At 44.4% G+C, this 22569-nt stretch overlaps 1 protein-coding gene across 2 annotated transcripts in view; it reads right to left on the reverse strand.

The window, feature by feature from the left end:
- rev3l (REV3 like, DNA directed polymerase zeta catalytic subunit) overlaps positions 1-16323 on the reverse strand; it is a 282330-nt gene extending 266007 nt beyond the window's left edge. For both annotated transcript variants that reach the window (XM_068027364.1, XM_068027373.1), the window contains exon 1: positions 15824-16323. In XM_068027364.1, the coding sequence (XP_067883465.1) occupies positions 15824-15962 (139 nt within the window). In that variant the 5' untranslated portion in view covers positions 15963-16323. The remainder of the gene's footprint in view (positions 1-15823) is intronic.
- Between the last annotated feature and the right edge of the window lie 6246 nt (positions 16324-22569).

The following is a 22569-nucleotide window of genomic DNA, read 5'->3' on the forward strand; positions in this document are numbered from 1 at the left end:
TGCAATGATAGATGATCTGTTAAACATCTCATTTGGATTATCTAAATCCCCAAATAAGGTTTCAGATACTTGGTTATCTATTTGTGGTGCCCCTTTTGATTCCAACAATGGATCCTGTTTAGCCATTGCTCGGGTGACTACACATGCAGGAAATATTCCTGGAACTTGTTCCTGTAATTGCTCCGTTTCCTTTATTTCACTTGGTTCCTCTGTATCTATAGGAGAAACTGATGCTTTTGATCCTGCCAAATCATTTCCTAGGAGATCAATTCCCTTTACTGGTAAACTGGACAAAACCTACAGTTACTATCCCAGATTTTAAGTCACTCGCTAGGCATACTTTATACAAAGGTGTATATATATACTCCCCGCCAATTCCATTAACTAAAACTTTATAGTTCAAAGTGCTCTCTGGTGGAAACCTTATATCTTTCCCCAGTAAGAGGGTTTGGGTTGCTCCTGTGTCCCTGCTGTTACGACCAGGTGAGAGGGGTCTCAGCCTTTGCCTGGTTTAACCGTAACAGGGTTTAATTTTTTTTTTTAAAACACCATGTTTTAGCTCCCCAAGTGAATCCTTGTTCACTGCTTTCCAATTGCAAGGCAAAGAAATCAATTCAGACAGGTTTTCTTAGATTTTAAACAAGGTAAAGTTTATTAATCTTAAACTCTAATCCGATCACCGACTACGAATATACGACACGACAAACACACGCAGATAGAGACAGAAAAAGTAGAAGGAATAAAGGGGAAAAGATTGAGGCAATATCTGGTAGTTACAGTCCTTTAAGTTCAATGCGAAGTCTGAGGTTGCCGGTAAGTCTTGCAATTCTTTGGGGCCCAGTTCACATTTCAACTCATTCTGATGTCGGAGCAGTTTCTCTCGAGGTTTTCGTGTCTTCTGTGGGTCCGGTGGCTTGGGAGAACGTGACAGCGCGAGCGTACTGGGTCCCCTGCTTTTTGTGATGTATATTAACAATTTGTACGTAAACGTAAGGGGCATGATCAAGAAGTTTGCGGATGACAAAGACTGGCCGTGCGGTAGATAGTGAGGACAGGTGGAGGCTGCAGGAAGATATTGATGGTCTTCTCAGATGGGCAGAAAAATGGCAAATGGAATTCAACTTGGAGAAGTGTGAGGTGATGCATTTGGGGAGGTCAAACAAGGCAAAGGGATACACGATTAATGGGAAAATACTGAGAAGTGTACAGGAAGTAAGGGACCTTGGAGCGAATATCCACAGATCTCTGAAGTTAGCAGGACAGGTCGATAAGGTGGTTAAGGAGGCAGATGGAATCCTTTCCTTTACTAGCCAAGGAATAGAATACAAGAGCAGGGAGGTTATGCTGGAACTGTATAAATCATTGGTTAGGCCACAACTTGCATACTGTGTGCAGTTCTGCTCACCTCATGACAGAAAGGATGTAATTGCACTAGAGAGGGTACAGAGGAGATTTACGAGGATGTTGCCAGGATTGGAAAAATGCAGCTATGAGGAAAGATTGGATAGGCTGGGGTTATTCTCCGTGGAACAGAGAAGGCAGAGGTAAGATCTGTTTGAAATGTACAAAATTTTCAGGGACCTGGATAGAGTGGAGGTGAAGGGTCTATTCACCTTGGCAGAGAGGTCAGTGACGAGGGGGCATAGATTTAAAGTGATTGGTAGAAAAATTGTAGGGGACATGAGGAAAAACCTTTTCACCCAGAGGGTGGTGGGGGTCTGGAACTCACTGCCTGAAAGGATAGTTGAGGCAGAGACCCTCAACTCATTCAAAAGGAGTCTGGGTATGCACCAAACGCTTGAAGGTTGAATTAGAACGGATGGATCGTTTTTTGGCTGGCACAGACAACAATGGCCCAAGTGGCCTCTTGCTGTGCCTTAAACTTTCTATGATTCTACTGGAATCTATGATGCTGGAGACCTCAAGATGAGGCAAAGATGGATCATCCACTCAGCACTTCTAGTGAAGACGTTTCCAAGTTCTACACTGTCAGGTTGTTCCTCCAATTCTGAACTCTTGAGCATCCCTGATTTTCATCACTTCACCATTGGTGGTCGTGTCTTCAGTTCTCAAGTGAGTTCTGGAACTCCCTCCCCAAACCTCTCTGTCTCTCCTCCTTTAGGAAGTCCCATAAATCTACCTGTCTGACCGAGCTTTTGGTCATCTGCCCTAGTATCTCGTGACTTGGTGTCAAATTTTGTTTTATAACACACCTGTGAAACACCTTGGGACATTTTACTACATTAAAAGGCACTATATAAATAGGTCAAACATGAATTCTGGGAAAGGGAAAAACAAAGGCAGACCGAAACACATCAGGCCACATTTATATACTGATTATAGAATAGTGAGCTGGTAACAAATCTACTTAATTGCACAGATAGCAATACATAGCAAACAGACAGTATAAAAACACTAACTTAACAGAAATATCTGGAAGCATATATGAAAATTGGATGAGATAGAGTTCAAATTCAACATGGTAAACCAACATACTATATGTCCATGGGTGTTAAGGATTTACAGCAACAGAGAGATCTCCAAGATTTCATGTGTAAATGCACTATCAGGACTGAGTCCTGTTCAGAGCTTCACAATCATTTGCATACAATGCCAGTTTGGAATTCGCTTCCATATTTAGAACCACCACCCTTCCATCCCAACCACATGGTAATCCAGAGAGTGAAGTGTAGATCAGGAATAGTTTTTGCCACACATGTACAACTAGGTATGGCTGGTGTTTAGCCAGTTAAAATCACAGAATAGCACAAAGCTAACACTGGTAGCTTTCTAAAGGGCCACATAACACATTTTGTTACTGGGGAAGAATCCCAGTGCTTAGTGACAGGTCTAACCCTCCATGTTCCATTGGTGATCCTGACTCAATCAACAATGCCAAGAAGTACTGCAGACCTACCTGGGTCCGATTATTGTCTGCCAGAGAGACCCCTAACAAGTTGCCAAACTTCTAGTCCCACTGTGATATCACCTCTACATTTTACCTATGTACAGTGGTTGCAATTTAAAAGTAATTAATTGGTCATGAATCACTTTAAGAGGCAATGTATAAATGCAAGTCCTTGCTTTTAGTTGCTCTCAACAATCACGAAGTTAATTATGCATAAGTATCACATTCTTGCTGTGAATGATCACCAAATCAAATTTCATAACCAGTCATTTATAACATAGGAGGCGATTCGGCCCATCAAGTCCATGCTAGCTCTCCACAGAACAATGCAGTCAGTCTCACTCACCCGCTCTATCCCCATAGCCCAGCAAATTTATTTCCTTTAAGTGTTCATCCAATTTTCTTTTGAAATCACTGTCCTTGAGGGTGGAGGAAGTGGAGAAAATCAGTGAATTCCAGGTCATTACCACCCGCTGCGTAAAAAAAGTACTTCCCCATAGTCCCCACGTCTCTTGCTCAAAGTAAAACTTTCAATCTGTGCCGCCTAGTCCTTACAACATCAGTTAGTGGAAATAGTTTTTCCTTGTCTAACTTATCTAAGCCGGTCATAATCTTGTACACCTCTATCAAATCTACCCTCAATCCCCTTTGTTCAGATAACAACCCCAGCTTTTCCAATCTAACCATGCAACTAAAATCCCCCATGCCTGGAATCATTCTGGTAAATCTCTTATGCACCCGCTCAAGGACCCTACTTCCAAAAGTGCGACGACCAGAACTGGATGCAATACTCCAGTGGGGGCCTAACAAGAGGTTTATAAACATCCAGCATAACTTCCCTGCTTTTGTACTTATGAAGTCCAAGATCCCAAACGTTTTGCTAACCACTCTCTCAATACGTCCTGCCACCCTCAAAGATCTATGCACATGCACCCCCAGTCCCCATGTTCCTGCACACTCTTTAGAACTGGGCCATTAAGTTTATATTGCCTCACCCTATTGCTTCTGCCAAAACGCATCACCTTACACTAGTCAGTATTAAATTCCATCTGCTGCTTGTCTGCCCATTCTGCTAGCCTAACCATGCCCTATTGGAGGCAGTTCATATCATCCTCACTGTTTGCCACTCCAAGTTTGGAATTATCAGCAAATTTTGAAATTCTACTCTGTATTCCAAGATCGAAGTCATTTATATATAGCAAAAAAAAAAGCAGTGGTCCCAGCACTGACCCTTGGGGAACATCACTGCCCTCCAGTCTGAAAACCAACAATTTATCACAATTCGCCGTTTTCTGTCCTTCAGCCAATTTTTTTTTTAATCCAAACTGGCACTGACACTCCTATTCCATGGGCCTCAATTTTGTTAACCGTCCTTTATATGGTACCTTATCAAATGCTTTCTTAAAATCCATCTCTGCATTCCCTTCATCAACCTTCTCTGTTACTTCATCAAAAAATTCAATTAGTCAAGCATGATCGGCATTTACAAATCCATGCTGGCTCTCCTTAAACTAACTCGAACCTCACCAAATGTCTGTTGATTTTTTTTCCCCTCACTGTTACTAAAACCTTACCCATCACTGACCTATAGTTGCTAGGACTGTCCTTACACCCTTTCTTGAATAAAACCCTCCAATTGTCTGAAACTTCCCCCATATCCAGGGACAATTACAGCAAGTCCCTCTGCTATCTCCATCCCCACTTCCTTTAGCAACCTGGGATGCAAGCCATCCGGACCAGGTGACTTATCTACCTTACGTGTAGCTGGCCTTTTCGTACCTACCTCCTCAATTTATACCCTATCCATTGCCTCTACTCTCTCTGCTTCTACTGATATTTTGTCAAATTCCTCTTCCTTAGTAAACACTGATACATAGTACTCAATTATTCTAGCCTTGCCCTTTGCCTCTAAACATATATTACCTTCTTGGTCCCCAATAGTCCCACCACACCTGTTACTACCCACTTAATACTTACATGTCAGTTGAAGATTTTTGGGTTCCTTTTTATGTTAACTGCCATTTTATTCTCATTCTCCCTTTGCCAGTCTTACTTTCCTCTTCACCTCCCCTCTCAACTTATTGTATTTGACCTAGTTCTCACTAGTTCAGCTGACATGCACCATACACCCTCTTTTTTTGTTTTATCATAATCTCTATCGCGTCATTCAAGGAGCCCTTTTTTTGGTTCCCTTACCATTCGCCCTTGTTGGAACGTACCTAGTCTGTACCTGATGCATCTCTTCCTTAAAGATAACCCCTTGTTTCGATACAGCTCTTCCTCAGTCTTTGGTTCCATTTTATCCTGGCTAGATCCCTTCTCATCACATTGAAATTAGCCTCTTCCAATCTAGCCATTCTACCTTAAATCATTCCTTGGTTTGCTGCATTACGAGTCTAAACCTTATGACACAATGATCGCTCTTACCCAAGTCCCCCCCCCCCCCCCATCCCCCAGACACTTGGTCCACCTCATTTCCCAGTATCAGATCCAGAAATGCCTCCTTTCCAGTTTAGCCAAGAACATACTGATCAAGGAAGTTCTCCTGAACACAATCTAAAAGCTCCTCCCCCTCCTTTCCCTTTACTCTAAAGTTATCCCAATCGATAATTTGGATAAATAAAGTCCCCCAATATCACTACTCTTATAGTTCTTGCACATCTGGGATTTCCCTGTAGATTTTCTTCTCAGTATTTGTATGTCTATAGAATACTCCTAGTAGCATGATCATAGCCTTTTTGCTTCTTAACTCTAATCAAGTGGATTCTGTCCTTTCCCCCAAGGACATCCCTCCTTCCAACACTACAATGGTCTTCCTCAATCAGAAATGCCACCCCACCTCTATCGCTTCTGAACTTTTTATATCTTTGTATATTAAGCACCCAGTCCTCACTATTTTTAAGCCACGCTTCCCTTATTACCTCTACATATTCCCGTGCTGCTATCTGTGCTTGTAGCTCACCAACCTTATTCACCACACTTTGTGTGTTTACACACATGCATTGTAATTCAGTCTTTGCATTCCTAGTCATCCTTCTCAATCTACTCTAATATGGAACTACTCCCTTCTCTAGTACTGCCCAACACACTCATTCACCTTACTCTTTTCTACTTCTATTTGCTGGTGCCCATCCCCCCGGCCAATTTAGTTTAATCTCTCCCCAACCACACTTGCGAACCTCCCAATGAGGATGTTGGTCCCAGTCCTGTTGAGGTGCAACCCATCCCTTTTGAATAGGTGCTTTCTGCCCAGAACTGGTCCCAATGCCCCAATAGCCTGAAGCCCTCCCTCCTACATCAAGCTTCAAACCACACGTCGATCCTCCCCATCTTCCTATTTCTACTCTCGATAGCACATGGCACTGGAAGTAAGCCAGAGATTACTACCCTCGAGGTCCTATTCTAGCTCCTGAAAGTCTAACAACAGGACCTCAATACTAGATCATTGGCACCGTGTACCACCACTTCTGTCTCACTCCCTTCCCCCTGCAGAATATCCTGCACCCGCTCAGTGATGTCCCTTACTCTGGCACGAGGGAGGCAACACACCACGCGGGGCTCACAACAGTTGCAGAAATGCTAGTCTGTCCACCTGACTATGGAATCTCCTGTAACTACATTTCTGCACTTTTCTGTTCCCTCCTGTACAGTCCCTTGCCCATTGTTGCCATGGTTTGGACTGCACTCCTAGAAGGTAGCATCACTCCCAGCAGTCTCCAATGCAGCGTACCTGTTTGAGAGTTGTACACACTCCAAAGACTCCTGCACCTCCTGACTCTTCCTAATTTTCCAGATGGCCACGCTGCTGGTATCTGGAACTCTTGCTGCCTGTGGGGTGATCACCTCCTGGAAAGTACGATCCAGGAAATTATCCTGCTCCCTGATGCTCTGCAGTGACTCTAGCCGTCCCTCAAACTCGGAAATCCTGAGCTTGAGCTGGTGATACTTTCTACATACATAGTCACCCAAGACACGTGAAGTTCCTAAAGTTCCACGTGGCGCAGGAATTGCAAGCAACAGGTCGCAGTTGCCCATCCATGATCTTAAAAAAAAAAACTTAATTCCCTCTTTTAGAATCTAGTTGGTACCTTGTGTTACAACCAGGTGAAGAGGGGGGTCACACTCACCTCTCATGCCCTTCCTCTTATTTGATCACAACTGATTTTATTCCTTTTTTAAAAAACAGTGGCTTGCTGGTCACCTGAGTAAGCGTTTTACTTTTTACCTTTAATATCATAAAAGAACCAATCGGACAGGTTTTCTTGAGTTTAAACAATAAAGAGGTGAGATTATACTTAATCTAAACCCGAGCTAAAAATAAAAAATACACTACATATTCACACGAGAATCACACACACAAATAGATTTCAGAGCGGAAAGTAGGTTTTAGGGTTGGAGGAGAGTCCAGAATAAATCAAAATTAAATACAGTTTGAGAGTTTTGATGATTTGCTGGTCTTCCGGCTGAAGTTGCATTCTTGACGCCTTCGGCTGGTCAAAGTGCATTTTGTAGCTGGCCAGCTTGGCTCAGGATTTTCTTGTAGCTGGCTCTCTTCCCCCAGTCTCTAACAATCTGTAGGCTTTCAGGGACCATCGTCGCAGACGGTTTTCAAACTTGATGTTTCTGGAACGAGGGGCAGAGAGCTGGGCATACAGGCTTTCTGCTGCTGCAGTTTCAGTTACTGCTTGTCTCTTTGTGCCAGGAAACTCCCAGCTTTTTCAGAGATGGACAGACGGGAGGTGGTGGCATAGTGGTATTGTCACTGACTAGTAACCCAAAAACCCAGGATATTGTTCTGAGGACATGGGTTCGACTCCCACAACAGAAGCTGGAATTTGAATTCAATTGATAAAAATCTGGAATTAACAAACTAATCTAATGATGGCCGTTGTCGATTGTTGTAAAAGCCCATCTGGTTCACTAATGTCCTTTAGGGAAGGAAATCTGCTGTCGTTACCTGGTCTGGCATACAGGTGATTCCAGACCCACAGAAATATGGTTGACTCTTAACTGCCCTCTGAAATGGCCCAGCTAGCCACTCAGTTGTATCTAATCGCTACAAAGTCAATAAGGAATGAAACTGGACGGACCATCCGGCATCCGACCTAGGCACCAGAAACAATGGCAAACCCAGCCCTGTCGACCCTGCAAAGTCCTCATTACTAACATGTGGGCAACATTTGACTTGTGCCAAAGTTGGGAAAGCTGGCCCACAGACTAGTCAAGCAACAGCCTGATATAGTCATACTCACCAAATCATACCTTACAGACAATGTCCCAGATACTGCCATCACCATCTCAGAGTATGCCCTGTCCAACCGGCAGGACAGATCCAGCAGAAGTGGCGGCACAGCGGGATAGTCGGGAGGGAGTGCCCTGGGAGCCCTCAATACTCCTCCATGTTGAACAGCACTTGGAGAAAGCATTGAGGGTGGCAAGGGCACAGAACGGACTCTGGGTGAGGACTTCAATTTCCATCACCAAGAGTGGCTTGGTGGCACCACTACTGACCGAATTGGCCATGTCCTAAAGGACATAGCTGCTAGACTGGGTCTGTGGCAGGTGGTGAGGGAACCAAGAGGGAAAAATATACTTGGCCCCGTTCTCACCAATCTACCTGCCGCAGATACATCCGTCCACTACAGTATTGGCAGGAGTGACCAGCGCACAGTCCTTCACATTGAGGATACCCTCCATCATGTTGTATGGCACGACCACCACGCTAGATGGGATAGATTTCCAACAGATTTAGCAATGCAAAACAGGGCATCCATGAGGCGCTGTGGACCATCAGCAGGAGCAGAATTGTACTCAAACACAACCTGGAACCTCGGCCATCTTTGTAATCCATCTCTGCCTCCTCCTGAAGTCAACATCACAGATGCCAGTCTTCAGCCAATTCGATTCACTCCGCGTGATATCAAGAAACGATTGAAGGCACTGGATACTGCCCTGACAACATTCCGGCAATAGTACTGAAGACCTGTGCTCCAGAACTTGTCGCACCCCTCACCAAGCTGTTCCAGTACAGCTGCAACACCGGCATCTACCCAGCAATGTGGAAAATTGCCCAGGTATGTCCGGTACGCAAAAAGCAGGACAAGTCCAACCCGGTCAATTACCGCCCCATTAGTCTACTCTCAATTATCAATAAAGTGATAGAAGGTGTCATTGGCAGTGCTATCAAGCGGTATTTGCTTCGCAATAACCTGCTCACTGACGCTCAGTTTCTAGTCGGCCAGTGCCACTCAGCTCCTGACCTCATTACAGCCTTGGTTCAAACACAGACAAAAGAGCTGAACTTAGATGAGGCGAGAGTGACTGCCCTTGATTTCAAAGCTGCATTTGACCGAGTATGGCATCAAGGAGCCATAACAAAACTGGAGTCAATGGGAATTGGGGGAAAACTCTCGGCTGGTTGGAGTTGTACCTTGTGCAAAGGAAGATGGTTGTGGTTGTTGGAGGTCAATCATCTCAGCTCCAGGACATCACTGCAGGAGTTCCTCAAGGTAGTGTCTGATGCTCAACCATCTTCAGCTGCTTCATCAATGACCCTCCTTCAATCATAAGGTCAGAAGTGAGGATGTTCAATTATTGCACAACATTCAGCACCATTCGCGGCTCCTTAGACACCTAAGCAGTTCATGTAGGAATGCAGCAAGACAGGCTTGGGTTGATAAGTGGCAACATTTGCACCACACAAGTGCCAGGCAATGATCATCTCCAACAAGAAAGAATCTGATCATCTCCCCTTAACACTCAATGGCACTACAATTGCTGAATCCCCCACTATCATTCTGGGGGGTTACCATTGACCAGAAACTGAACTAGAGCAGCCATATAAATACCGTAGCTCGGAATCCTGCGCGAGTAACTCACTTTCTCACTCCCCAAAGCCTGTCCACCGTTACAATTCACAAGTCAGGAGTGTGATGGAATACTCTCCACTTGCCTGGATGGGTGCAACGCCAACACAACAAAAAGCCTGACACCATCCAGGACAAAGCAGCCTGCTTGCTTGGCACCCCACCTACAAACATTCACACCCTCCACCACCAACGCACAGTGGCAGCAGTGTGTACCATCTACAAGATGCACTGCAGCAATGTACCAAGGTTCCTTAGACAACACCTCCCAAACCTGCGACCTCTACCACCTGGAAGGACAAGGATAGCAGATGCATGGGAACACCACCTCCAAGTTTGCCTCCAAGCCATACACCATCCTGACTTGGAACTATATAGCTGTTCCTTCACTGTCGCTGGATCAAAATCCTGGAACTTCCTTCCTAACAGCACTGTAGGTGTACCTTCCCCGCATGGACTGCAAACGTTCAAGAAAAGCAGCTCACCACCACCTTCTCAAGGGCAATTAGGGATGGGCAATAAACGCTGGCCTAGCCAGAGACTTTTGCATCCCATTGTATTCTATGCATTCTCTGGAACCTTCTAATGACATAGAAGGTTCAGAATTGACTCCATAGCCCCGAGGATGAGAGTAGTTACACTTGGAGGGGTTTGCTCTTTGAAAGTCAATGTGTCAGGATCAGCTTGAATGCCATGCTAATGAAGCAATCCTGGGTAATTCAATTACTTAACAGCATTGTTCTGGGTCCAGCTCCTCAGAGTTGTGTCTCCTGTTGGAGGCCTTGGAATGTTCTAAGCTGTTTCAGAGGCAAATTGCAGTGGCCATCTTGGCTGCCAGTTTTTCGTTTAAAGTTAACTGTAGGATTTTTTTCCATTAAAAGTTTAATGCAAGTTTCCAACCGATGAATTAATATTTCTCATTTGGCATATTGTGTTGACACTTGTTTAAAACTATTAATTTTCAATTAATGCCTCTGAACCTGCTCTGTGCTACTACTCTTATTAATTCACTCACTTATACTCACCCTGATTTCATAAGAAATGTAAAGCAAAAGAAAATATGCAGCCTTAGTTTTACTCTGCTCTATAACTCGTGTTGGTTGCCAGCACAAAACAGAATCATTACATGCAGCTGCATTATTGCTTATGCTGATTCAATCCCAGAAATCACAACAAAACCAACTTAATTGAAGAATTAACAGAGAAAAACAAAGGATATCTGACAGTCTAGCTTAGTGACTCTCTTCACCAGAGCATTCTGTCTGCTGTTTAAAAACTAACGCAGTTTCCCATCCTGGAAGGCAAGAACAATCCAAAACATCGGAATCCTCCAAAGCTTCATTTTCAACTCTGATGCTAAATGTGAGGAATCCATGGATGATTTTGTCTCCAAATAAAAGGGCACCTGTTCACTTGGAAGTTTCTTCCCTCATTTTCTCATCTTCTGGTGTATATGTTCATGTCAGTTTGCAATTCCTGTGTGATTTGACTCCAGATTAAGGTTTGTCCCTCACACCCCCAGAACTCCAGAGGCCAAGCTTTAAGTTAATATCCCTCTGCTCTTGGAAACAGTTGACAAAAACCTGCTATCTTGGCTTGCTAGTTCACTCCACATCTTCAAGTTTCCTAAAATCAATCTTTTAATGGCACTTTTGGTTTTCCTTTATGAATCTTTCCTCATTAACTGCATTATTGCCTCTCCACCTTGTAAACTGCTCAAAGGCACCCTTCTGTGAAACATAATAAATGGAACTTGCTGTACATACATATTTTCCATTTAATTCACAAGTGTCATAAAACTAATCCAGGATAAGTCAAAAAATTTAAACAAGATGGATACCATAAATATAGTGGAGAAAATTGGGCGGCACAGTGGCGCAGTGGTTAGCACCGCAGCCTCACAGCTCCAGGGACCCGGGTTCGATTCCGGGTACTGCCTGTGTGGAGTTTGCAAGTTCTCCCTGTGTCTGCGTGGGTTTTCTCCGGGTGCTCCGGTTTCCTCCCACAAGCCAAAAGACTTGCAGGTTGATAGGTAAATTGGCCATTATAAATTGTCACTAGTATAGGTAGGTGGTAGGGAAATATAGGGACGGTGGGGATGTTTGGTAGGAATATGGGATTAGTGTAGGATTAGTATAAATGGGTGGTTGATGTTCGGCACAGACTCGGTGGGCCGAAGGGCCTGTTTCAGTGCTGTATCTCTAATCTAAAAAAAAAATTAGCCCAGGGTGATGGAAAAGCAAGATACGGGCATCAGAGTTTGGATCAGTTGAAATTACCGGAAGGTGGAGAATAGAAGGGTGGCAAAATGAACATTGAAGTAACCACATCTGAAGGTGACATAGGCTGAATTAAGGTTTCTGAAGAAAATGGGATCTGGCAATGGTGAAGGCAGAAAGTGTTGGAGGTAGAGACAGGCAGGTTTTGATATGGAATTAGATGCTCAGCAGCCCAGAAAGAGAATGGAATTACTGGTGGAGGGGTCAAGGTAATGGCAAAGGTCTAAACATTTAGCTGGAAACTGCAGTTCATACAAGAATGGATGTCAGACCAGCAGTAACACCACAGAAGCAATGCAGGGATCAAGAGAGATAGTGGATAGCTGACTATCATCAGTATAGATACGGATGTTGACACTACAGCTGCAGATAATTGTGAAGCGGTGCAGATCATAGGTGAAAAAGAGTGGGTTGAGGATGGATTCTTGGCTGAATGCTAAGCTGGTGGTACAGGGATATGAGAAGCCATGACTAGAGGTTTATCTGGCAGCATCTGTGGAAAGAGAAATAGAGTTAACATTTCAGGTCAATGACCTTTCATCGAAACAGATCTATGAAAGGCCACAGACCTGAAACGTTAACGGTTTCTCCCTCCACAGATGCTGCCAGACCTGCTGAAAATTTCCAGCATTTTCTGTTGATACTTCAGACTTCCTGCATTTGCAGTATTTTGCTTTTGCATGACTAGAGGGGATCTGACTATGCTCAGAGGTCTAAGAGTTGGAAGCAGTAAGGAGGGAGTAGCCTTGGGAGGCCTCAACATTGGCTCCAGACCATGAAGTCTCATGGCATCAAGTCAAAAATGGGCAGAAAACCTCCTGCTGATTACCACCTAACACCCCAACGCAGCTGATCGATCAGTGCTTCTTCATGTTGAGCACCAGTTGGAAGAAGCACAGAGGGCAGCAGGGGCACAGAATGTACTCTGGGTGGGAGACTTCAATGACCATTATCAAGAGTGGCTCGGTAGCACCATTACTGGCCAAGCTGGTCAAGTCCTGAAGGGCATATCTGCCAGACTGGGCCTGCTACAGGTGGTGAGAGAACCAACATGGGGAAAAACCTACTTGACCTCACTCTCACCTATCTACCAGCCACAAAAGCATCTGTCCATTGCAGTATTGGTAGAAGTGACCATTTCAGTCCTGTGGAAACAAAACCCCTCTATTGTGTTGTGTGGCACTACCACTGTGCTAAATGGGATAGACTCAGAACAGATCTAGCAGCTCCAAACTGGGCATCCATGGAGGTGCTGTGGGCCATCAGCAGCAGGACAACTGTATTCAATCAAAATCTGTAACCTCATGGCCCACCATATTCCTCATTCTACCATTACCATCAAGCAGGGATCAACCCTGGTTCAAGGAGAGAGAGAGAGAATGCCAGGAGCAGCAGCAAACATACCTAAAAATGAGGTACCAAGCTGGTGAAGCTACAAGACAGGACTACATGCATGCTAAACAGTGGAAGCACACAACTAATGGATCAGATCAAAGCTCTGCAGTCCTGCCACATCCAGTCGTGAAAAGTGGTGGACAAAAACAACTAAATTACAATACAGAAATAGATAATTTGGCCCAATCAGTCCATAATGATGTTTATCCTGCACACAGGTAATAGGCCTAATCCCATGAGCACACTGTCCCCATATATCTCAACTCCCTCAAGATACTCACCTATCTCAACTTATTCCTGCATGTTGACAATCTCTACTTCATCATTAGCATTGCACAGCCACTTGCGTAAAAAAGGTTTTGCATACTTGCTGGGTAAGGTATCAGAGTCACTGCCCAGGAAATCACCCCCTTAGTCGCAACATTTCGGAGCGAAGTAAAAGGAAAAGGAAGAATATAGAGAAACTACATTTTATGAAGATAATGAAGACAATAAATTTCTACAATTCGGCAATGGAAAGCCAATATGAAGAACACACACTTTACTGCTGTCTGGTGGTTTTTCAACAAAACTGAAACCAGAGCAAAATACATCGAGGTCTAAAATTTTGCAACACCTCTTCAAGCAGAAGATTCAAATAATTCATTCCAGGTACCCAAATTACATTACACGAGTTTAGTCAGGTAACAGTTACTGAATGTTATATGCAAGATTTCTTGTCTTGAAACACATATGAAGTGAATATACTCACAAATCAATTTGAGTTGCGCCTCCTGCTGGCTAACCACAAATAAAGAGGCATCAAGCAAAAGTCAACAAAAGAAGAGCTCTGCTCTCATTGGAAAGGTTATGAGTTTCGACCAGATAAGGGAAGTTGATGGACAAAATTCCATTTCATGGAAAGGGGAAAAAAAACTTCAATCTATTTCTACAATTCATTCTGAACTCTTCAGCCACACTGTCACTTTTAGACTACACACTGCAACCAATTATTAGCTGCCAATTTAAAACAGACACATGCAGGAACTCCCAAACACTGTCACAAACTCAAAAATTCAATAGTTTCAAAAAAATTTCACAACAGCTTCAATTAGCAGCATGGAATTCAGGAAAATCTACAATCTAGAATGTCCCTGCATAATATATGCTTGCAGGTTAATATTGTGACATTACAGTAACTATAGTCTGCAAGAGCAAGATATTAAAATGGATGAAAAGCACAAGATACTTTAAAAGCTACTCACACGATGGCATTTTTGACTCAGCAAACTAAAGTTGGGATTCAATAATTTAATACTATCTGCATTCAGCAACTTGCACAAATTCACTAAACGTAATATAATCTGTACTGCACATACTCAAACTACAAACCAGTTTGTGCTCTAAATAAATAGTCACTCAATAATGGTGAAATTAAATTTTCTTCGGGGGCGAGGATCTAAAAGATTTAATTTCATCAACTGAATGTAAGGTTGCCATTAAATAGTGGTTGCTAATTTTATGAATGAAACTTCTACTTAGCAACAAGATAGACTATAAGACTAGCTTGATAACGATATTTTGCTGCAAGCGCATTTTCTTCAGTTCCAATGCATAATGTGAAAGCAAGAATGTTCAGATCAGAGCAAGGTGGCAATCTGCAGATTTTAGCAATTTATTCCATCTTCAATACTTCTTCACTTAAAAGGGGACTTTCCCAAGATCCTCTGGAAAAAATAATTGCCTTTTGACAAAATATGGCCCAACACGTTCAAACAACAGCCATGGAAAATTATCACCTTAACCCTATAATAGTAAATATACAACTAACATCTACAACAGATCACTATCTGACAAGTGCAGTGGGGCTTTGACCAGTCAAATATGCAAGATACTCTACAGTAAACATGGCAACTAAAGTCAACAATTACTACAAAAAGCAAATTAAAACTAATACATGGAGGATGAAGAAAATAAGAACCGTTAAATGGTTTGATTTCTGTTTTAAACTGCCAGTGAAAACACGAGAGCACGGTTCTGACAACACATTAGATGAGCACAAGGGGGGGGGGGGGTAACACCATTGCGTGTGCATCACTGTGGGTGGCCATGCACATTTTAAGCACAAATATATAAATAAATCATATATATATATATATATACACACACACACAACTATATATACCCACACACAATTATATATAGCCACACACACCGACAATATATGCGTATATATTACAGACAGCCCTTTGCTTCATGGCTGCCCGTGCTTTGCAATGAGGGCTTTACAAAATGGCAAGCGCTCAATCCGAGACCACAGGCACCCACTCTGCAGCCTCAGCAGGGAAGTACTGCAGTGTAACATTTCAAAAACAGTTCAAACCAGGCCAGCTTACCTACAGGCGTTGGCCCGAAGATGCGAACCACGGGGACTCTGGTCACCTCACTCTCTCGGAATTCAGAAAAGCAAACGTCCAGACCCTTGACAGGGCTGGACATGTAGTAGTCAGCAGTGACAATCCTCACTGCAAACATCCTAATGTTGTGGGTGGAGGGTTCAGAATAAAAAACAGGAAAGCTAGGGAGAATGCTGACTGTCTCTGTAGTGACTGCTCTGTGTGTGGGTCAGGCTGAGCTGCTGGAGTTATCTGCAGCAGGTAGGGGGGAGGAGGAGGAGGGGGCTGCGGGCCTGTACACTGCCTATGTCCATATCCCCGGGCCGGCCTCTCCTCATCCTCCGGGCACAGTCTCCAGCCGCCTGTCCGGCTCACACATCACACCAGGACGGTGGTGTGTTTATAAAGACGCTGTATCCGTCACCATGAGCCCCTGCCCCGGTCCGCTCTCAATAACAGTCTCAGCTGCACTGCAGCACCGCTCTCCCGGCCACCGCCGTATAGGAGAAAGTGGGGGGGGGGGGGAGGGGACAGAGACAGGAAGCCGCCGGAAATCCCGCCTCCTCTTCACTTTCATTGGCTCGCCTGCCCCGGATGCTGATTGGCTGGTGCGGAGATTTGACGGTGCGCTGTCATTGAATGGTCATTCAATTTGAACCCGCCTCCACCCCTTCACCATTGGCTGCAGGTCCATTATTGCGTAGCTGCCGTTCTGCTGTTCCTCTCCTCTCCCCGCCCCTCTCCACTCCTGATTCCCATTGAACTGGTTGATTGACAGGTTGCCTGCTGCTGCTTTTCTTGCTCTGCATTGCTTTGCATCGCATTGTGTGGGGTTGGATCGGAAGCAAATGGAGTTCTTGCACCGAGATCTAGTGGTATTTGAATCAGAAATACAGAGCGGGGAGATAGAACAATTTAAATAATGAAGTACCATCCATGGAAAAGACCGAGATGTGAACTAGAATCAATAAAACCAGAAGTGATGGATATACTTAGGAGATTTGGGTAACATCTATGGAGAGAGAAACAAAGTTAATGTGTCAAATCTGTGACCTTTTATCATCGAGTCATTTACAGCGCAGAAGGAGGCCATTTGGCCCATCAAGTCCATGCCAGCTTTCCATGGAGCTATTCAGTCAGTCCCAGTCCCCTGCTCGATCCCTGTAGCCCTGCAAGTCTATTTCCCTCAAATGTCCATCCAACTTCCTATTGAAGTCACTGATTGTTTCTGCTTCCACCAGCCATGTGAGCAAGTTCCAGGTCATTATCACCTGCTGCGTAAAAACGTTCTTCCTCACATTACCCCTGCATCTTTTGCCCAAAACTTTCAATCTGCGTTTCCTAGTCCTTGTATTATTAGCTAGTAGGAATAGCTTTTCCTTGTCTAACTTACCTAAACCTATCATAATCTTGAATACTTCCATTAAATCGCCCTCAATCTCCTTTGCTCTCAGGAGAACAATCCCAGTTTTTTAAACCTAACCCTGTAACTAAAATCCTCCATCCCTGGAATCATTCTGGTAAATCTCCTCTGCACCCTCTTAAGAATCCTCACACCCTCCCTAAAGTGTGGTAACCAGAACTGGACACAATACTCCAGTTGGGGCCTAACCAGAGCTTCATAAAGATTCAGCGTAACTTCCCTGCTTTTCCACTCGATGCCTCAAATCCATATAAACATCATTACCACAATCCCTCATCAACCTTTTCTGTTACTTCACCAAAAAATGCAATTAGGTTAGTCAAGCATGATCTGCCTTTTACAAATCTGTGCTGGCTATCATTAATTAACTCCAACCTCTCCAAGTGTCTGTTGATTTTTTCCCTGATTATGTTTCTAAAACCTTACCCACCTCTGATGTTAAATTAACTGGCCTGTAGTTGCTGTTACAAAAATTTCTAAATTCACTTGTAACAGCCCTTCAAAACACTCCCACAGGGGATGCTGAGACCAAGTGGGCCCACATCAGAGACGCCATCTATGAGTCAGCTTTGACCACCTACGGCAAAAGTGCGAAGAGAAATGCAGACTGGTTTCAATCTCATAATGAAGAGCTGGAACCTGTCATCGCCGCTAAGCACATTGCACTGTTGAACTACAAGAAAGCCCCCAGCGAGTTAACATCCGTAGCAATTAAAGCAGCCAGAAGCACTGCACAAAGAACAGCCAGGCGCTGCGCAAATGACTACTGGCAACACCTATGCAGTCATTAACATCTGGCCTCAGACACCGGAAACATCAGAGGAATGTATGATGGCATTAAGAGAGCTTTTGGGCCAACCATGAAGAAGATTGCCCCCCTCAAATCTAAATCGGGGGACACAATCACTGACCAAAGCAAACACATGGACCGTTGGGTTGAGCACGACCTAAAACTGTACTCCAGGGAGAATGCTGTCACTGAGACTGCCCTCAATGCAGCCCAGCCTCTACCAGTCATGGATGAGCTGGACGAACAGCCAACAAAATCAGAACTCAGTAATGCCATTGATTCTCTAGCCAGCGGAAAAGCCCCTGGGAAGGACAGCATTACCCCTGCAATAATCAAGAGTGCCAAGCCTGCTTTACTCTCAGCACTACATGAACTGCTTTGCCTGTGCTGGGACGAGGGAGCAGTACCTCAGGACATGCGCGATGCCAATATCATCACCCTCTATAAAAACAAAGGTGACCGCGGTGACTGCAACAACTACCGTGGAATCTCCCTGCTCAGCATAGTGGGGAAGGTCTGCTCGAGTCGCTCTAAACAGGCTCCAGATGCTGGCCGAGCGTGTCTACCCTGAGGCACAGTGTGGCTTTCGTGCAGAGAGATCGACCGTTGACATGCTGTTCTCCCTTCGTCAGATACAGGAGAAATGCCGTGAACAACAGATGCCCCTCTACATTGCTTTCATTGATCTCACCAAAGCCTTTGACCTCGTCAGCAGACGTGGTCTCTTCAGACTACTAGAAAAGATTGGATGTTCACCAAAGCTACTAAGTATCATCACCTCATTCCATGACAATATGAAAGGCACAATTCAACATGGTGGTTCCTCATCAGACCCCTTTCCTATCCTGAGTGGCATGAAACAGGGCTGTGTTCTCGCACCCACACTTTTTGGGATTTTCTTCTCCCTGCTGCTTTCAAATGCGTTCAAGTCCTCTGAAGAAGGAATTTTCCTCCACACAAGATCAGGGGGCAGGTTGTTCAACCTTGCCCGTCTAAGAGCGAAGTCCAAAGTACAGAAAGTCCTCATCAGGGAACTCCTCTTTGCTGACGATGCTGCTTTAACATCTCACACTGAAGAGTGCCCGCAGAGTCTCATCGACAGGTTTGCGGCTGCCTGCAATGAATTTGGCCTAACCATCAGCCTCAAGAAAACGAACATCATGGGGCAGGACGTCAGAAATGCTCCATCCATAAATATTGGCGACCATGCTCTGGCAGTGGTTCAAGAGTTCACCTACCTAGGCTCAACTATCACCAGTAACCTGTCTCTCGATGCAGAAATCAACAAGCACATGGGAAAGGCTTCCACTGCTATGTCCAGACTGGCCAAGAGAGTGTGGGAAAATGGCGCACTGACACGGAACACAAAAGTCCGAGTGTATCAAGCCTGTGTCCTGTGTACCTTGCTCTATGACAGCGAGGCCTGGACAACGTATGTCAGCCAAGAGCAATGTCTCAATTCATTCCATCTTCGCTGCCTCCGGAGAATACTTGGCATCAGGTGGCAGGACCGTATCTCCAACATAGAAGTCCTCGAGGCGGCCAACATTCCCAGCTTATACACACTACTGAGTCAGTGGCGCTTGAGATGGCTTGGCCATGTGAGCCGCATGGAAGATGGCAGGATCCCCAAAGACACATTGTACAACGAGCTCGCCACTGGTATCAGACCCACCGGCCGTCCATGTCTCCGCTTTAAAGACGTCTGCAAACGCGACATGAAGTCCTGTGACATTGATCACAAGTCGTGGGAGTCAGTTGCCAGCGTTCGCCAGAGCTGGCGGGCAGCCATAAAGGCGGGGCTAAAGTGTGGCAAGTCGAAGAGACTTAGCAGTTGGCAGGAAAAATGATAAAAACGCAAGGGGAGAGCCTACTGCGAAACAGCCCTGACAACCAATTTTATCTGCAGCACCTGTGGAAGAGTCTGTCACTCTAGAATTGGCCTTTATAGCCACTCCAGGCGCTGCTCCACACACCACTGACCACCTCCAGGCGCTTACCCATTGTCTCTCGATATAAGGAGGCCAAAGAAAAAGTTGCTAGGGCTGTCCTTGCACCCTTTCTTGAATAAGGGTGTCACATTTGTCACTCTCCAATACTCTGGCAGCTCTCCCATATCCAGGGAAGATTGGAAGATTATGGCAAACCCTTCTATTGTCTCCATCCCCACTTCCTTTAGCAACCTGGTATACAAGCCATGCGGATTAGATGGCTTATCTACCGTCAGCATAGCTAGCCTTTTTAGTACTTCTCCCCTCTCAAATTTTACCCTATCTATTGCCTCTACTGTCTCCACTTCTACTGATATTTTGTCAGATTCCATTCCCTTAATGAACATGTAATGAAACCGCAATTTGCATCACTATACCCTACATTCCAATGCATTGAGGTGGTGACGAGTTGGCTGCCCAATCCCCTCAAGAACAATGTCCTAGGGAATTTGAGTGTACAACCTGTCCTGCTCTCATTAGCAAGACATTAAGGCAATCACTTGAACAATGGGGCCTTGGTTGAGAGAAGGGAATTCCTAGACATGGTCTGATTAAGGTGCAAGAGGGAATACACACTGATAGCCATCATGTTGAATCACTGAGTGTCAGTCATGTGACAGGCCCACCATCTGTCTGTTTAAGCTAGTGTTTTCTCTGCAGCAAACCAAGACAAGCAGCTAGACACTGACAAGACCAAGTGGGGTGCCTCCTCTCTCTTTCTCACCAGTCCACCTTGCCAGCATCGAACCCTGCCTGCTGGCCGTAACCACCTAGGCCCATCACTGCTGCATACATTGACTTTGTGAAGGAAATCATCTGCATCATTGTCTCCAGAAGAACCAACAAATCAGCTGTCTACATCCGCAAACTGAAAGCCTCAGGACCATCGCGTTCAGCCAGAAGGTAGCCGAGTCGCCAAACTCCGCACACTGTATTCCCCTTTTTATTGCTCCGTACTCTAATCCGACCAATCTATCCTTCCCCCACTTTGTCACCTATTTGTGTTTGTGTGTGAACCTCGAGTGTGTGTGTGTATATATGTGGAAGTTGGAGTGTAGTTTATTATTTTGCTTAGATCGGTTTAAGTACGATAAAGCTAACCTCTTTTCTTTGTGAAACTCAAGAAAACATATCCGATTGGTTCTTTTTATGACCACATAAATAGTTAAACACTCACTGAATTTGCAAGTATATCCACTTTAAAAAAATAAATAAACCTGTTGTGGTCAAACAAGGAGAAGGACAGCAGGGAAGCCCTTAGACCCCCTCCTCACCTGATCGTAACATTGTATATGGCCTTGTTCTCACTTAAAGAGTTCACCTGACATGCATACACCCTCTTTTTTGTTTCATCATAATCTCTATCTCATTTGTCATCGAAGGAGCTCTGTTATTGGTTCCCTTACCTTTCGCCCTTGTTGGCATGTTCCTAGCCTGTACCCGAAACATCTCTTCCTTACAGATAACCCATTGTTCTGATACAGCTCTTCCTGTCAGTCTTTGGTTCTATTCTACCATTATCATCGCTTTGAAATTAGCCCTCTTCCAATCTAGACATTCTACCTTATATTATTCCATGCTTTTCTGCATTACTGTTCTAAACCTTATGATATAATCACTTTTGCCCAAATGCTCCCCAACACACACTTGGTCCACCTCATTTCCCAGCACCAGATCCAGAAATGCCTCCTTTCTAGTTGGGCTGAGAACATAATGATCAAGGAAGTTCTCCTGAACACATATCTCGGAGGGTTGAGCGGCTGGAGGAGATGACAGAGATAGGGAGGGGCAAGGCCATGGAGGGATTTAAAAACAAGGGTGAGAATTTTAAAATCAAGACATTGCTTGAATGGGAGCCAATGTCGGTCAGCAAGCAGAGGGTGATAGGGTGAAAGTTAAAACATGAGCTGCAGAGTTAGAAACAGAACAGAATCATAGAATGGTCACAATACAAAAGGAGGCCATTTGGCCCAATGTGTCCATGCCAGCTCTCTGCACGCGCAACTCACCTGGTCCCACTCCTCTGCTGTCCCTGTAGTCCTGCAAATTCTTTCTCTTCAGATAATTATCCAGTTCTCTTTTGAAGGCTTCGATTGTATCCGATGTGATGTAAACTTGTCCATGTTTAAATTGTAGGTTGTAGAATTGGTCAGATTTGTAGCAATTTTAACCTAATCTGTCCATTCTGTTATAGACAGAGTGAGGGAGAACTACTGAAATCCCTGTTCCCTTCCCAACTGTCTATATGCAGTAAGATTTTTAGAGGAAGATGTGTGTGTGTGTTTGTTTTTTTTTAAACTCCTGAGTGTGTGGACAATTTGAATAACCAGCAGCAAGCTCTTCATGGGTTCAAATAGAGAGAAAGGATTGATTATTTGCGAACTCACCACAAAATCTAACACTACAGCACTCACTCACACAGTCACACACACAAATACATTCAAGGAAAGAACTGTTGAAGAGAATAGTGTACTGTTACAGGTTATAAGCAGAAAGAATAGTTTGTAATTCATGTGATTGTCTCAAACATATCCGGGGCTAA

The sequence above is a fragment of the Heterodontus francisci genome, chromosome 3, assembly GCF_036365525.1.
Source record: "Heterodontus francisci isolate sHetFra1 chromosome 3, sHetFra1.hap1, whole genome shotgun sequence".
Classification (NCBI taxonomy): Eukaryota; Metazoa; Chordata; class Chondrichthyes; order Heterodontiformes; family Heterodontidae; genus Heterodontus; species Heterodontus francisci.